This window comes from Prinia subflava, chromosome Z (genome assembly GCF_021018805.1).
Source record: "Prinia subflava isolate CZ2003 ecotype Zambia chromosome Z, Cam_Psub_1.2, whole genome shotgun sequence".
NCBI classification, from domain to species: Eukaryota; Metazoa; Chordata; class Aves; order Passeriformes; family Cisticolidae; genus Prinia; species Prinia subflava.
The window spans coordinates 5,524,941-5,542,152 of NC_086283.1; the positions used below are offsets into that span (position 1 = coordinate 5,524,941).

Genomic DNA, 17,212 nt, shown 5'->3' on the forward strand with positions numbered 1-17,212 from the left:
CGCGGGCAGCGTAAACAAAGCGGCGCCCTGTGGGAAGAGGGAAGCGCTACGTGCAGGAAGACGGAGCCTCCATCTTAGGCGCTCGTCGCGGCTGTGGGATGGCGACGGATAGCCGGGAGGAGAAGGGTACGTGGCGGTAGAGAGGAGGGCAGGCGTTAGGCCCCGGGGAAGGAGGGAGGCTCGGGCGGGGATCGGCCCCCCCCTCCCCCGCCGCCCGAGCCTTCCCCGGGGCCACCTTGGAATCTGGTGCTGGGCCTTCAGCCCAGGAGACGAACGTCTCCTCCAGAGAGCGGAGGGGCGGCGGGGTGAGGAGTGACCCTTCGAGGATGATTATTTTGCGGCAGCGCTCCCTGTGTTTTGTTGGGGAGCAGGAGGTAACAAGGCCCCTCATACCTCGGTGCTCTGGCGGTAGCGGGCTCGGGGCAAGGTGACTCGAGCAGCGGGAAGAGGGAGAAATTCCTGGGCCGTAAGTTTAACATTATCGACACAGAGTTACTGCAGGTTGTCTTTTCGCAGGACGTATTTGCTATTTTTATTGCGGCTTTTTGTTTCTGCTTGGGTCGCTAGGCCTTTTTGGTTTTGGGGTTTTTTTGCACGGTTTTCTGTGATGGGATGTAGTTACTTAAGCAGAAACTGGTGTCGGAATCTTATTTTGGCGATTGTTGCTCGGCTTTTTGTAGTCAGCTGTGATTTCTGGGCACTGTGGGCAAATAAATTTGAGTTAGAGGAATCGGACGATTTCAGAGTCATTACTCAGGAATAATGATAATGTGGGGTAATTAGTGTCGAATAATAAAATCACAGCTCTTACAACTACCGCTATTCACAGAAGCTGTAGTGATACGCGTGTTATCTGTGAGATTATATTAATCAGTCCTCACCAAATAGCCTCTAAATTTAGGAAGCAACCCCAAAGTTAGGTGTAGCAGATTGCCCTTTGGTGGTTAATGCAGAGAGTTGCAGAGTTACAAAAAGGGTAAAATATCACTTGGGTATTTTGGCTTGGATTGCATTCGTTTGGATTTTTGTGGAGAATAATGCTTCCTGAAAAGCCTTTTGCAGGACATGTGTCCACAAAATGGCTTTCTCAGAGTGGTAAAGGTTTGCTGTCTCATATTTTTTTGTGAGACTGTATGACATGGAAAATTCCCAGTAGATTTTGTTAGAACTGATAAGTAAAATTATTAGTGTGCATGATCCTTAATGGTATTATTGTAAGACTAGTAGATTAGGATATCATCAGATTGTGTTGAAATAGATCTGATCACCCACTCTGGATGAGCTGTGAATTTGAAATGTTAGCTCTTGTAATTTTTGTAAGTTTCTATTAATATAATTATTTATCCAGTTGGGCTTGAATTTTATTTTTTTTGTGTTTGTTAATCGCTGCCAGTGGTCAAGTTATATTTTAAATTTAATTAGTTTTTAGTTATTTCTCATATGAAAGGGGTTATTTTGACTGAATAGCAAGTGTTGATGCACATTTGCAGCCAAACTGATTTCTGCTGTAAGTGCTTCCATTGGAAGAGAAATGCTGTTTTACCACTTGAAAAAAGCAGCAATAAGGCTTGCAGCCCTGTTTGTTTTGAAATCATAGGGTCTTATTTCGTTTGTATGCCAGCTCAAATTTTTGCTTGGACCCTTCCAATAGTTCTAATTCTCCTGGTCAGCAGAGGAAATGGCCTCCCAGGCTACCTTCCTGCTATTTTGGGGTGAGTTAAATTTGTTCATGGAAGGATCCCACAAAAGACAAGTGTCTGGAGAGCCCTCTTGGGAGTATCTGTCACTGAAAGAACTCACTTGGTCCCTCCCTCTGCAGTGGTAATGGACTATAAAGTACCTGTCCTCTGCCATTTTTCTGTTTCTGCTTTTGTTTATTTCCTGATACCTCTGAGATAATTTAGCTCTTCAGGTTGAACACTGACAGTGGCAGTTCAATGAGAGGAATCATCTTGTGCTAGTCAGTCAAGCAGTGTACCCAGTGCAAGTGAGAGACAGGAAGCAGGCTGCTGAATAAGTCTGGAAATACATTTCTAAACAAGTGAGGTTGATGTGCCTATTGAAGGGGATGCGGTAACTCATCCTGCTCCTGTCTCCTGCACCCGTTCAAAGGTTCCAGGTGCAAATGAGGCCCATCTAACCTGGAAGGGATTTGAGAGAGTGTGTATCAGACTTCCATTTTCTCTTAAATTTTCCTTCTCATTTACTTTTGAATGAGCTGATACTGGAGTCTTTTAGCACCTTTGAATGCTGCTGCAATAGGTAGGTTAAATGTAGTTTACTCAAGTATGTTATTGTCTCACCACCAAGAGGGAAACAAATCTAAGGTTCAATATGTGTGATTTGAGATGGATGATATGTTTAATTTTCTAATCCTGATGCACTTCTTTTTTGTTAATGTCCAGTAAAAAAACCTTGTGCTCTAGACTTGCCAAGCTTCCTGTGGACAAGCAGAATGCAAGCCAGGAAATTGCATCCCATGTTTGGCAGTTGCACAGCCATGAATCTAACTCTCATATATTTAGCAGTCACAGCAAGAATATTTGCTGTCGATGTATAGGTGTCCGCAAACAAAAGGCCAAGAAAATTGTGGTGCACGTTTGTGTTGCATTTAAATGCCTGCTAACTGTGAACTGCCAGGGAAAGGTTTGATCCACTTCTCTCTGCACCATTTCCTTTGCATTAGAGGCACCAACTGAGCAGTCCAAGGATCACTTCTGCATTCCCCTACCACTGAAAACGTGGAGAAGTGCCAGCAGGAAAGTTAGTGCGTATGCTGACTTCAGCGTACTACTTCGGTAATATATAGTAGAGAGACAACTATAATGCTAATTTTTTTATATGTATCGTGTAGATTATGTTTTGGGCTTTTCTTTTGTGGCTCAGCATAATATTTTGAGATAGACAAGCTGCCATGCCCTGGAGGACTTAATTTGCTGCATTACCCCAGTTTCATGCAGTACAGGAGCCCTTACCTGCGTCTGTTATGGATATTGTAAACTAGCTGAGTCCTTGGAGTTTGCTCTAGTTTCTTTTTCCTGAGCACAGAAAATGCAGTCAGTCACAAAGTGGAAAGAGCTAAGAATTATGGAGAGATTCCAAAATTAATACCTTTCTTATTTTTCCCTTTGCATGCCTAGTCTTAGTTCACTCTTACTTTTTAAAGTGCTTGGAATATAGATCTGCTACCCTAAAGCTCATGATGTCTTCTTCTAATAAAATCACCATATATCACCTTTGGTTTCATACAAAGTGAAACAGACAGAAATGGTGTCAGATTTTAAAAGTTCTGTGAGCAGGTGTGATCATTTACTGCTTCTGGCTTGAATTTTCTTTAACACTTGCTCTTTTGGTCAAGTTGTGGGGTGTTTTTTCAGAACAGTTCAGGCTTAATGATGCAGCAAGTAAGTACTGCTTTCCCTGTTGTGTTTTTTTCTATTTGTAAGTGAATGACAAAGCCCACCCTTCTAACACTGCAATGACAACAAAAATAGTGGAGGGGAGAGAATTCAACATGCAAGTTTCAGAATTTTGCAGGGATAAAGGTCCCTCCTCTTTACTAATGGTACTCAGACTATCTCCTGGTCTCCCTTTTTCTAAAATTTTGTACAGGCTTTTATGTTCAGCTTTCATTTGTAGGTCAGCTTTCATGCAAAGCTTTTGTGACATGAGGAGCCAACTTGGACCTTGTTAGATGTCTAAATACATCTTGTGATCTATTTTAATTCTTTTATTTGCTCTTGATCCTTCCAAATGAAAATGTGGAAATAAATCAAGATGTCAATTTTTGCTTTGTTGCAGATCTGTAGCCCTAAAGGGGATGTTTAGGTTTGTAAATACTAGTTTGTAGTTTACATAACCAGACTTTCAATGGTTGGTTTTGATTTTTTTTGTGTATTTTCAGATGGTGAACTGAATGTTCTGGATGACATTTTGACTGATGCTCCTGACCAGGATGATGAGTTATATAACCCTGACAGTGAGCAAGACAAAAGTGAGAAAAAGGGTATGTGACTTCAGTGGTGGATGGTCCTGCAGGAACATAAGTGGTAAAAAAATGTCTGTCTTATTACAGTTAGTCTTTGAAGTAGTGGACTTGATAACTTGATTCAAAAAGTGAATGAGTTCCGAAAGTCTTTATTTCATGGACATGTGCTTTTTCACCTGACCCTCCAAGCAAACAGTCAAATCCATTTCCTTTTGTCTTGAGCAGTTGCTGAGTCTGGCTTGTTCTGAATTCATTTGCTGGTAGAAAATGACTGTCCTTTTTGGCTCAATGCAGTGAGATGGAAGTGGAGCAAAGGGGTTGCAAGGTCTGATTCCAGCTCAGTTCTTGATTTGGCTTTAGGTCAACCCCATAAGCATTTAATTTAGCATTTCCATGTATCAAACATAAGAAATAAGGACCTTTTGTGAAGTAAAGTATTTTTTTGAACATGAGTAGTTTCTAAGAAGCAGTGTTGCTGCAAAGCCTATAACTGGAGGATGCTCCCTATGAATGCAGCAGGGCAATTACCTAAAATAGAGAAAGTAGGGAGCCTCTGTACAGTTTTTATTTTGATATCGGAAATAACACTCAACTTGATATTTCTTTCTATTTAAGGATCAAAAAGAAAAACAGACAGAATGGAAAATGCTGAAAGCAAGAGGCAAAAACCTTCTGTGCACTCTTCGAGGCAGATGATGCCAAAGCCTCCCAGTTCATCAGTTAGCAATAACAAAAGAATAGTGAGTACGAAAGGAAAGCCAGTGTCGGAATACAAGACTGAGGAATATCAGAGATCTGACAGAAACAAGCGCCCAGATGATCGAAAGATGCGAATGTCAAGCAGTTCCAGGGAACCTTATAAAGGACAACCAGAAAAATCTTACATGAGGAAGAGGGATAGTGACAGAAGGGCAAAGTCTCCTACACCAGATGGTTCAGAGGTATTAAGTATTCTTGCTGCCTTATAAATAAAGCATTTTATGAGACTTTTGTAAGGCACGTTCTCTTAGGACTGTGTGTGCATCCTGACAATGTTATATGACTGCTGATTCACTTTTTCTTTAAACATCAGAGAATCAGGCATGATGTGGATAGAAGACCAAGCAGATCTAGCCATTCTTCCAAAGAAGAGGTGAACTCTGAGGAATATTGTTCAGATCACGAGACTGGCAGTAGTGTTTCCTCTGAACAAGGCAACACGGAGAATGAGGAGGAAGGATTGGAAGAAGAGGAAGATGATGAAGGGGAGGAGGATGAAGAGGTGGAAGAAGATGGGGAGGAAGATGAAGAAGAGTATGAACAGGATGAGAGGGATCAGAAGGAAGGAAATGACTATGACACACGGAGTGAAGCCAGCGATTCAGATTCTGAATCTGCCTCTTTCACAGATGGGTCAGTCAGATCTGGGTCTGGTTCAGATGCATCAGGTAGGCAGCATCTTGCATGCTAATCTGGAATACCATGCCACTGAAAGTTTGGCTAATTTTAAAAATAACCACTTCCTGACCATGTCAAAAGTAAGCTGTGGTAGCAGAAGTCAGAAAGATGTTAATTATGAAAAACCATAGGCAAGGAAAAATGTAGTGGAAAGTGGTGAAGCAAAATTGTGAATATCATTAATGTGTTGAGGGTTCACTGTGTTCTTGACTGCTTAGGCATTACTATTCAATGCTTTGAAACACTAAAATTAGTATCTTCTTGGGTATCTAATGGCTTCGTTTTCCACACAATTCATTTTAATTTAGTGTTGAGCTGTTTGGTGTCCATCTAGATGAGTGACCAGGTAGACCGGTGTAGACCATGTCCCTAGGGAAGGATAGCTGAGTCCTAAATAGTGCCTGTGGTCAGCATTGGAAATCTAAACCTAAGTTGAAATTATTAGCTATTAGGACAAATTTAGAATGAAATAAATGTTTTAAGCAGAAACTAGGAACAGTTGTTTTGTGTTTGTATTTTGTAACTGGTCCTAACTTACAGATGTGAAGTGCTAATGATGTAAATACTTTTGGGTTTGGCTCTTCGTTGTTTGTTTTTTCTAGGAAAGCAGCTTGCAATCCTGTTAAGATTCCTATTGTGTATCTTCCTTGTCTGAAGCCTCCATAGGTGGTCATCCTGCTTAATATGCTGCCTTTTTTTTAGCTCAGCTCTGGTGTTTGGAATTAGAGACAGCAAGGTGTAACCTAAAGACAAGTGAAGCTGTAATAACTTGTAAAAAGCTCTGTGGTATAACAAAACACTTTCTTAAGAGTGGAAATAATTGCCTGTGTGCTGCAGTGTTTTATTTTCCTGTCTCTTACCATTTTTTTGAGCTCTGAGCAAACGAGCTCATATCACTATCACTACACCGTTTGTGCTAGATGTTGCACATTTGGGTGAAGGCTGGAAAGAAGTGCTAACCCACCCTTACTAAAAATAATAATAATAAATTCTGTCTCTAAACGTTGCACAGATTTATTAGATTTGTACCATTCATCTTCCTTTTGTGAATGAAAAGCTTGAGTAACTAGCATTTGCATATTTTGTGCATGATAGTTTTGTGGCAACAATCACAATTTTAATGTACAAACCAAATGCTAACTTCACTTCTACTGGTGCAATTTTCTTGTCTCATTACTTTTTAATCTCAACTTTGCTGGTGTTTAAAATATGGCTTTTATTTTTTATTGTTTCTTTTAGATGAGAAAAAGAAGGAGAGGAAGAGAGCTAGAGGTATCTCTCCAATTGTTTTTGACAGAAGTGGGAGTTCTGCATCAGAATCGTATGCAGGTATTCTTCCCTTTTGTTGCTTGTCTTTGTGACTTGCATCAAATCTTAATGTGTTATCTAAAATAAATATAACTGGCTGTAGAGATTTATGGGGTATGTAACTTTGTATAATTTAGTATTGATTTCTGGCATGTTGTGTGTGGATACCTTTGGGGGGAAGTAGGCTTTCTTGTTACTTTAATGCTACTCTGTTGCTTAAGTGGAAATTTCACTTTTTTTTTTTTTTAACTTGGAAGATGATGATTCAGTGACTAGTTTTCTGAGTAAGAAATTGTTCAAATACTATTTTTAAAAAACAAACCCAAATCAAACAACCCAAAACCGAAACCAAAAAAACCAAAACAAAACACTCGTGCACATTGAACAGTATTTTTTGTGTGTGTGGGTGCGCGCCAGAAAGCATAATTTGTCATGAATGAAAATTGTATGGGACAAGGCTGTAGAAATTGTATATTATCTCTATTAAGGCTCAATCTGAACAAATGTACTTTGGCTAAACACAGGTTCAGAAAAGAAGCATGAGAAATTATCATCTTCCGTTCGTGCTGTCCAAAAAGGTATCATTTAAATTTGAATTTTTAATGCATGCCCCATAGCAAGCCATTGTCTCTGTTGATTAAATTACTTGTAAGTAGTGATGTTCTGATATAAATCAATTTGAGCACGTTATTGGTCTGAGCATGATAATTGAATCTTGAGATACTTTTGCATGTTTTGAGAGCCATATGCAAAAAGTTCAGTCACTTTCCTCTTTGCAGAGGCACCAGATTTAAAAAGGAAATGCTTAAAACTGCAAAGATGAACAGCACTCACCATTCTCTGTTGAGCAGTTTGTGCTTGTTACAAGTGTTACTCTCATTTATCCAAAGATCCTTAAGCAAGGAGATAAGTCCTAAGTATCGGAACATCACTGAATCATGCTGATTTTATTTTACTTTTTTCTTTACTTGGATATCTAAGTTGTGGTTTGGTTTGCCCTGGCATTTTGTGCTTTGCGGCTTTGATTTCAAGTTGGGTGGTTGACTGTGATAATACATAGATAGGAAATGGGTGGGATAACTGTGTATTTTGAAGGAAGCAAACAGCTATCTGCATTCAAAGCAACATGTTTGGCAAGTATTTACAGTTCATCTTATTTGATACTTTGTTCTCTTTTCAGACCAAACAAGTAAACTTAAATACATTCTCCAAGATGCAAGATTCTTTCTCATCAAGAGTAATAACCATGAAAATGTATCCCTTGCTAAGGCAAAGGTATGCTAAATTTTCTTCAAACTGATCCCTTTGTTTTCAGACACACCCACCTTGTAGAAGAATGTGTGATTGGGTGCATTATTTTCTTTATCACTTGGATCTTGGTAGATGCAGCAACAAAAGCTACTGTGTCTTCATTCTCCTGCTTCCACTGTAACCTAGAAAAGGTCCCAGACCACTGGCCATTTATCTTGGCAAGAATAGGGTTAAAAGGGACCTTAGGGTCTGTTTGATAACATCCTAAGCCAACCTCCATCAGGAATGCTGGGGTGGTATTTTCTCTCCTCCATCAGCACCTCTCTTCGTATTGCTGTACTCTGAGAAGGTTCAGAAGGTTGTGTGGAAATGTATGCCTGGCAATGCTGGTATGAATGCGTTCTTTGGGAGGGATTCCAGAGCACTGGATTTCAGCTGTTGAGGAATTGCACTAGGTGTCTATTGCACCATTCCAGTGGTTTTGTATTGGCACGTGTTCTTTGGAACAGGTTATAGAGAATATACTTGATTTGCTGTTACACAATATACACAGAAGAGATGATTCTATTAATGAAGATTTTTTTAAATTGGGATGAAAATAAAATTAAAATGGTTAAACAAATCACAAAGTTCTGGGTATGTTTGTTTCGCACCCCTCCTTCCAGCTTTGAGGGTGCAGTGAACACCATTCTGACTGGTGTTTGCTTTAGCACTGTAAAGGAGTCTATTCTTTTTTGTGCTTCATCCATGTATGGAGCTGCAGTAGTATTCTTATTCCTGAAGTTATTGGAGTGGATGCTTTGTCTCTGTTTAGAAGCATCAGTGCTTTGATCTTGGACTTCCATGAAACTCACTTGTGCATTTGATGCATTTTTTGAGTTCATAGCAGGGCTTTACAAGCAGCCAAAAGCCATGTAACCTGACTGAAAGCTAGCAAAACCCCCAAATAGTTCTCTGGTGAGCAAAAATCCCAAATAGTTCTCTGGTGGCTATAATGAATTACCAGAATCAGACAAACATTGATCTGAGTTCAGAACAGGGCATGAATACTTCTAAGAAAACATAAGGGAAGGAACGTTGACTTTGGTATGTAGATCTCATTCTGAAGCTGAAGCTTGTTTGCCCAGAGGATGGATGGAGGAGTAATTCAATAAACTATTACTCTATATCTTGGCTCCTTTGATACCTTGGAGCAGGTCGCGTTTTGCTGTGTGTGGCTGCATAAGGGCTGGTGAAAGGGAAAAGATACTACTTAGTAGTAGTAGGATGTGTAAGGCTAAACAAAGTGATTTGTCTTGCCAGTTTAAAGTGTTACTCTTTCATGTTGCTGGCATTTCATTGAAAGAGTTTTGAAGTCTGCAAAGTGTCCTCAACAAATCTGCAATACTATATTCAAGTCTGTCTGCCCACCTTTTCTTATATATTCTGTTGGTTTTCATTATTTCTGTGTGTTAGATAATACATAAATTCCCTAAGTCACTTGAAACAGGCATGAGAACTTTCACCCTTACTATTTTTAAGCTGTCTGCCCATCATTATAATTACAGCAGAAGTCTTATAGATGGTCTAAATGCATCTTCAGTGTTCAAAAAAAGATTGAAAAAATGTTTTTTAAAAGTTTTAGCACAAGGCAGGCTAAAATATTTCTTGAAGGAAATGTATTTAGCAATACCTTTTTCTTGCTATTATCTTCTATTCCAGTAAATTATTTTAGTCTTGTTTTCTTCATCTACATTATATATTTCTGCTAGCTAAATCATTTGAGATGATCTCTGATGTTTTGGTGATGGGGTTGGTGTTTTTCTGTTTTAGGGAGTATGGTCAACACTTCCAGTGAATGAAAAGAAGCTTAATGCTGCATTTAGATCAGCAAGGAGTGTTATTTTGATATTTTCTGTAAGAGAGAGTGGCAAATTCCAAGGTAAGGAAAAATGAGCTATGATCAAGGTGAGTGAAAATGAGTTTTATGTGCAATAGCCTTTCTGTTGTATCTTTATTATAATTCATACAAAATCCTTTAGGGTTTGCAAGATTATCTTCAGAGTCCCATCATGGAGGATCACCTATACATTGGGTGCTGCCTGCAGGAATGAATGCAAAAATGCTGGGAGGTGTCTTTAAAATTGACTGGATTTGCAGGTAAATAATTGTGCATTTATGTTGCTGTTAGTAACAAGGCATTATAATATCATTTCCACATGTTATTCAAGTGCCAACAACATCCTTCTGAAACTTGATTCAACCAGAGATCTATCCTCACTGCTCACTTGAATAGACAGTTGTGGGTGAAAAAGAAAAAAAAATTCACATAAGGACAAATCTGTCTTGATCTGACTGAACAAAGAAAATACTACTGTTCTAAAATGACGTATGAAATAGTGCAAGTATTGCAAGATGTATAGGTTGTGAGCATTATGTTCATTGATTTAACTGAATGTGTTCTTATAGAAAAGATTTTAAATCTCTTTTAAGGAAAAAAGTTACAGCAGTCCTCTGAAACACATTGCATGGTTGTACAAGTACTCTGGACTGCCAGAAAGATAAATACAGGAAAAGTGAGACTTTGAATTAGAAAAATCTGTGTTGGAAACGTCCTCTTGAAGCTGACTCCCACCTCCAGGTCAGAGCACTTGTCATTTTGTAATTAGGTCAGTGCTCAGGGATTTATGATAGTGGATGCCAAGAGCTACCACATGTAGAGTGTATTCTGATGGTGAGATATAAACAAGCACACGCACAATCTCAGTATTGCACAAGGACTAAAATATGTTTTTTAAAAGGAAAGCCTGTCATAGTATGGACTGTATTAATTACTGCTGGAATAAGTCAAAGTGAAATCTTCAGTTACTAATATGTAGAACATAAAAATATGTTCAAAGGCCTGACAGTACAAAGAATATCAGGATTATTTTATTTGTAATCTGCTGTATACATTTTAAATTATTTTCTTAATAAAAAAATGGAGGCAAAACTGTAAATGGTGACACTTGCATATTTAGGCGGGAATTGCCGTTCACTAAGTCTGCTCACCTGACCAATCCTTGGAATGAACATAAGCCAGTAAAGATTGGACGCGATGGACAGGTTTGTTAATTCTTACTTTTTTTCTATAACTGACATCCTCTAGTGCTTGCTTCCAGCTTTGAATATGCAGGAGATGAGGAATATTTTTAGAACAGTTACTTACAGTAGAGTGCTGTGGCAACAGCACTCTGCTGCTTTCTAATGCCATAGTGGAAGAAAGAAAAGGAGATAATACAGTGCCAATTCTGTTGTCATCTTCACGATAAACAGTGTTTGCTTCAAAACTGTGGTATTTTGAATTTGAAATGTAATGTGCTTTGCATTGTATGGTGTACAAACCATAGAGCATCAAATTTTAAGAAAATGTTCTGGTATTTCCAGCTGTGCTTTGCACTGCATTTTTTATATATACTATATTGCTTAAGGCAAAAACTCCCATTATAGAGTATATGCTAAGCAAATTTTAAGTGGAGCTGGCTCTTTACCTTGTCAGACATTCCAGAGTGCAGGTATGTTGCTGTTGTCATCACATACCCAAGCTGTGGGTAAAATAACAAGTTGTGCTTTCTTAAGACTAGGTGGGAGGAAATCTCCATACTGTATTGAAAATGTCAACTCCATGTTGCATTGTTTTGCCCACAGATATGTTTGCTTTGTTGTGTAGCAGGAGAAAACCAACAGTTTTGGTCTTCTTTTTAGTTTAGTGTAAATGTAAAAAAAAAAAAAAAAAAAATTCACTTAGCTTCTGTTAAGTGGTCAAGGAAATATTTTTTTAAGGTTTTGTCCACAGTAGGCTTGCAATCAGAACGTGAGTTTCAGCTTTTTTCATCAAATTACTGTACTGTTATGTTCTGGACAAGCATCTGGTCTGATGCTTGCTCTCCATGCTTTTCAGCTCTGATTATTTCCCAAAGTGGTTGTCATTTATCCATTTATATTTGCACAACTCTGAACAGATCTCTCTTCTGAGGATGCATACACTGAAATTCTTCCTTTAGGACATCATTTGGGAAGGTGTTCTGCAGGCCTGCATTCACCAGTTTGAAGAAGCACATTTTTGGGGTTGTTTTGCACCTGGCTCTTGCTAGATTTATTTGATGGCCCAAGTTCTTGTACTGGAAGAGAGTCAGCAAGTTGGTGTCTGTCCCTTCCTCCTCCAGACAACTTGTGGTGTTCGACGGTCTCATTATCTCCATCTTGTTCCCCTTATGCTGCATATTTCTCTTTTAATCTAGGCTGGGGAGATCCGACCTGCTCAGTCATTGCATGTAGGAATTGTTGCACTCATTCAGTTAATCTTGGTGCCCTACTTTGAAGCTTTTCCATTTCTGTTGTCCCCCTATTTTTTGAGATGCAGAGGCACAACTGCCTGCAGTATTTAAGGTGTGAGTGGAACATTAACTTCCAGTGTGATACAATGACTTACTCTGTGTTCCTTTCCTAATAACCCTGAACACACAAACTGCTTGTTCTGAATGCGGTCAGACATTGAGTTGGTATTTTCATGGACCTGTCTACCACGCAATGAAGAACTCATACTGAGTGGTAGTAGTCAACTTCATCAGGCCATGGCTTTATATGTGAAGCTGGGATGGATTTTTTTTCTACATGTGTCACTTTTCTTTCTGTAATAGGTGTTCATTTTCTTTGTGATGAAAAACAGTTCTCTGATTTTATAGCAAAAAAGTGATGTGGCCTGTGTGTCTCATGGGAAGATATGGTTACCCAAAGTGTTGGACTATTTTATGAAAATTCTAAGTAATGCCTAAAGAGTGAAAGGTAACGTAAGTGAATTTTGCTGTCTCTGGTGGATACTGAAATCTCTTTGAAGTGTGTTTTTTTTCCTTAAATGTATGTTGTCAGTGTATTTGGGGAGAGTTTCATTTCTTCAGTTTATGAACCACTACTGAACTTCTAACTAATTCTAGGAAATTGAGCCGGAATGTGGAACCCAACTTTGTCTTCTCTTCCCTCCTGATGAAAGTATTGACTTGTATCAAGTCATTCATAAAATGAGGCACAAGAGAAGAATGCACTCACAACCCCGATCAAGAGGACGCCCATCCCGTCGAGACCCCGTTCGGGACGTGGGAAGGTTAGAAACGTTCTTTGGACTGATAATAGGCACATGTGTCAGAATAACGTGATGGAGGAATGTGATTCGTCAAAGCTTTCCCTGCGATAAAGAAGAGAGAAAATCCTCAAATCAAGCTGCATGGACAAGTTTGTGGCTTCATTGAGGATTTCACATGGTTCCCCGGTCTGTCATTTTTCAAGAGGAAAATGGGGATCTTTGCTTTTCCAGAAAAAAGCTCTTAAAGTTCTGTCTCTAGTTTAGACTAGATCTTTTATTGAGCTAATGCAATGTGTAATGCTAGCTGTAGGTAAGCTTGGCTTGATTATGAGCAGGCTAGATGGAGAGGAGGAAATATTTATATGCCGAAAATGTGTTAATATCTTGTAAAAGCCTTTTCTTTCAGGTGTGTCTCTGGATAAGCCTTATCAAATATGGGACTTTTATAAGGATCACTTAGAATTTTGCAGAAGATGCCGCCTCATTTTGAGGATAAAATATTTAAGTTATTTTGATATTCAAGAGGAGCATTATTGGGACTGTTTCAAATTGTGTCACCGTGATGTGTTAACCCTAATGCCAGATATTCTCTTACATGTAACCACTGAATTCACACATCTTGCTGAGCTTCTGAAAACAGTAGGTTCTTTCCAAAAGGGATCAAGTGGCCCTTGGAGACCCGGCAACAAACCAAAAAGAATGGCTGTTGCTGTGTCTGTATATACAACCTTTCCAGATGCTGGCAGTACCTGTGGACTTAAAGTATTTTTAGAGGATCGACATGGTGTTTGATCACTGCTATATGAACTTAACATCATTTTCCAGAAAAAAGGGGGTATAACTTGTTACAGAATTGGAGAAGTCTTTGCAATGAACTGATACTAGCCCTTCTGCCAAACACCTTTTCCCCGTGGTAGCCACTTTGCATACAGACTGATGTATGGTTTGGGCTGAAACCTTTGGTTAAGTTTCCTTTTTGTGGAAACGTCCTGTGGTAGGTACAGAGCCCCAACAAGAGTCCCCATTTCCTTGAGCTTAAAAACAAAGGACACTGTAACGAGTAGGTAGGAGGAAACCTGGCAGCGCCCCCCTATTTTTGGCTTTAAAGGACTGAACACCAAGATGGCTTTTGGAGTTAAGCTAAGAGGTTTCCAGTGCAATAAAGTATATACAAGTGAAGGTTTTGCAATGGACTGCAAACTATATATATAACACCACCACACCTTCTCAAGCCTGCCAGGGCCTCCATTTATGTATGTGGCTTACAGCTTAAAGTCAGTAGTTGGACTACTATATGAACTGTTTCTATCATATTTTATACCGGTCGTAAACACTCTCAAAACTACAAGAAAGCGGTATGTTTATTTTTTACACCAGCTTTTATATTCTTTGAATTTGCTGTAGATGCAACTGCTTTGGTTTTTGGGCTTTTTGCTCATACTAAAGAATCTGCTTCCGTTTTAAAAAGCTTAGTAACTGGGTATGGTGGGCTTTAAAGACTGAAGTTGGGGGAGGGAGGGAGAAGTCACTTTATAAAACCAAAAGCTATATGAGCTTGTTACTCAGCCAGCAAGTTGCACAGTAATTAAGCAATTTAAGAAAGTGTTAATGTCTTGTCGTAAGGAATTATACTGTTGGGGAGGGGGAGGGGTGTGGGAATGGAATGGTTTTGTAGCTGCTTTGTGTTTAGAAACACTGTTACATTAGCACTGGAGTCTCCCAGTAATGTTTATGTACCTAGGTGCAAAATAAGCAACCAGGTGTCAGCTCTTTTTAAGCCTAACAGCAACTGGAATATAACCTTATAAGGAAGAACAGAGTTATTAACATCTCTCCATCAAAGAGCTGTTTTTATAGCGAAGAGCCCTAATTATTTTAATTATTAGGAAGCTTGAGCATTATTAAATTGTAAAATGCACCAATGCATTTCTAGTAAATTGCTTAGAACAGAAATGATTAGAAATAATAAAATTGGCCTATTAAACTAGGAAAGTCACAGTTAAAGCTGCAATTTCACAAAGCATGCAGAGTTTTATTTATGTGTGTTATGGAAGTTGATATTTTAAAGAATTCTTTAACCTATAGCTATCAAATGCAGTAGTTTCATACCCTCTGACTGCAATGTTCTGTGAATTTTTTTGTCCAATAGCTTGTTTCAGAATGTAATCTGTAAAGTGTAATGTTAATGCCTAAGTTTGAGTTGGGTTTAGGCAAATTTTTTCCCTTTTGTTTGGTATGAAGGTACTGTTGGGTCCTTAACTACCAGAATTCCTGTAGACAGAAAGTAACAGTGGAGTGTATGTAATTGAGCTATTTCTGATTCTTTCAGTTCAGATTTATAATCTATTTAGCTGTAGAATATTTTTAGGCAAATAGAATTGAGAATGATTACTTTGATATCCTGGGCAGCTCAGACTATTCCTGTGAGTTACTCTGCTGTGACTAATGCTCCAAACAACCTTGTTTAATCTTTGATATCTAATTTGTGTAGGCGTCGACCAGAAGATTATGATATTCATAACAGCAGAAAGAAACCAAGGATTGACTATGCCCCTGAGTTTCACCAAAGACCAGGTTAATATCTTACTCTGAAGATTTGTGTGCACCAATTCACAAGTGTTTTCTCTTTTAGTATATCCTTGTTAATTCAAAAATAAAATACTGATTAAACTGGGATATAAAAATGTGACTTGTTCCAGGTGCTGCCTGCTGCTTAACCCACCTCTCGCAGAAGTCAGTGACGCTGTTTCACTGGTTTGAGAGTTGAGTTAACCTAGGCTGAGCCCTTTCCAAGAACCTTGAATTGTGTACATTGTTGTGAATGATCCTCACAAGTGATTTGTTAGTGTGGGCACAAGAATAGATCAAGATGCTAATCATCAAATGAAAATGTTGGAGAAATTTCCATCTGGGAATGTCAGCTGAGACTGCCTGGCTAGCAGCCTTTGTGTGGAGATGATGGTAGACATTCAGTTATGTCTTCAGAGAGAATTTTTTTTTACAAGCTTGACATGAATTAGGGAGAGGGATGTTGCAATGATCTAATGATGAAGGGAAATTTGTTGCTCCCAAAAAGAAATGTTTGCAGTGGTAGTGCAGCTTTTTTTTTTCTTCAGAAAGCAGTTATTAAGAAATCGTCACTTTTAGTCTACCAAATTGTGCTTCACATCTCTTAGAAATGCGTGTTCCACTATTTCAGTCATAGATTTCTAAACGTGTTATGAATATGCCTTTATCTGTCCAGCTTGTCTCCAAAACCTGCATTCTTTCATGCAAAAAGTGTTGTTGCTGCTCTACATCTTTCTAAGGCAGTTGTTTAAAAAGCAGAACAAGATTTTTTAAAAATACTGAAGCTCAGAAGCGCCATTTTATTTTAGCGTAAGCATGGCTGGTGTTCTGTACCATTCTACTGAGCTCTTTAAGAGGATTTACTGAAGCTGTAAGAATTCTTTGCCCTGTGGGGCTTTTCCAGATACTTTTTAGTTTGTTTTTAATTTTCCTGTGTGGCATTGTATCTAGAACATATACGGAAATGAGCTTTAAGGGTTGCCCAGATGAACTCATTCTGCAGCATACACAAGGAGGAAGTAGTGACAGCCACATGCTAACTGCCTGGAAATAGTACTCTTCAAATTCATGTGCATTCCTAATTCATTTGACTAAATTTCAAGTCTTAATTTGCACAGTTTCCCTCTTGCATATTTGTTGGTACTGTGTGCAAGTTCTTATGGGTTTATCAATGTCACTTTTTTGTTATTACGTTATATTACTTGTCTGCGTTGTCTGTTAGAAGCTGTAAGTTTTCAAGAGTTATTTTTAAAGTGAAAGTAATGGCAGGTAGACATAATTTTGTAGCTGGCACAGAATGAAAGGAGTCTTTCTAATGAATATAATTTTTAAGATTGTTAAGACAAGACAATGAATTGAATTAATACTGCTTGATGTTCGAACAGGGTATTTAAAGGATCCCAGATATCCCGAAGTAGACAGGTAAGGTGTGTTCATGTTATTCATTTTATGCCCTGGTAACTTGTCTGCATGGATAAGTTGAATTTAGTTCTACAAATTTTTATTCCCAACAGACGATTTTCAGGAGTTCGACGAGATGTATTTTTAAATGGGGTAAGTTG

General features: G+C 38.7%; 1 protein-coding gene across 4 annotated transcripts in view; it reads left to right on the plus strand.

Annotated features, from left to right (window-relative positions):
- YTHDC1 (YTH N6-methyladenosine RNA binding protein C1) overlaps window positions 1–17,212 on the plus strand; it is a 20,428-nt gene continuing 3,216 nt past the window's right edge. For 2 of the 4 annotated variants that reach the window (XM_063421540.1, XM_063421539.1), the window contains exons 1-14: window positions 1–126; window positions 3,905–4,006; window positions 4,604–4,929; window positions 5,061–5,415; window positions 6,665–6,754; window positions 7,258–7,311; window positions 7,914–8,008; window positions 9,797–9,905; window positions 10,006–10,123; window positions 10,984–11,068; window positions 12,937–13,103; window positions 15,574–15,656; window positions 17,036–17,072; window positions 17,165–17,204. In XM_063421540.1, coding sequence (XP_063277610.1) covers window positions 99–126; window positions 3,905–4,006; window positions 4,604–4,929; window positions 5,061–5,415; window positions 6,665–6,754; window positions 7,258–7,311; window positions 7,914–8,008; window positions 9,797–9,905; window positions 10,006–10,123; window positions 10,984–11,068; window positions 12,937–13,103; window positions 15,574–15,656; window positions 17,036–17,072; window positions 17,165–17,204 — 1,689 coding nt within the window. In that variant the 5' untranslated portion in view covers window positions 1–98. The remainder of the gene's footprint in view (window positions 127–3,904; window positions 4,007–4,603; window positions 4,930–5,060; window positions 5,416–6,664; window positions 6,755–7,257; window positions 7,312–7,913; window positions 8,009–9,796; window positions 9,906–10,005; window positions 10,124–10,983; window positions 11,069–12,936; window positions 13,104–15,573; window positions 15,657–17,035; window positions 17,073–17,164; window positions 17,205–17,212) is intronic. The other 2 variants (XM_063421542.1, XM_063421541.1) reach the window with 1 other exon arrangement.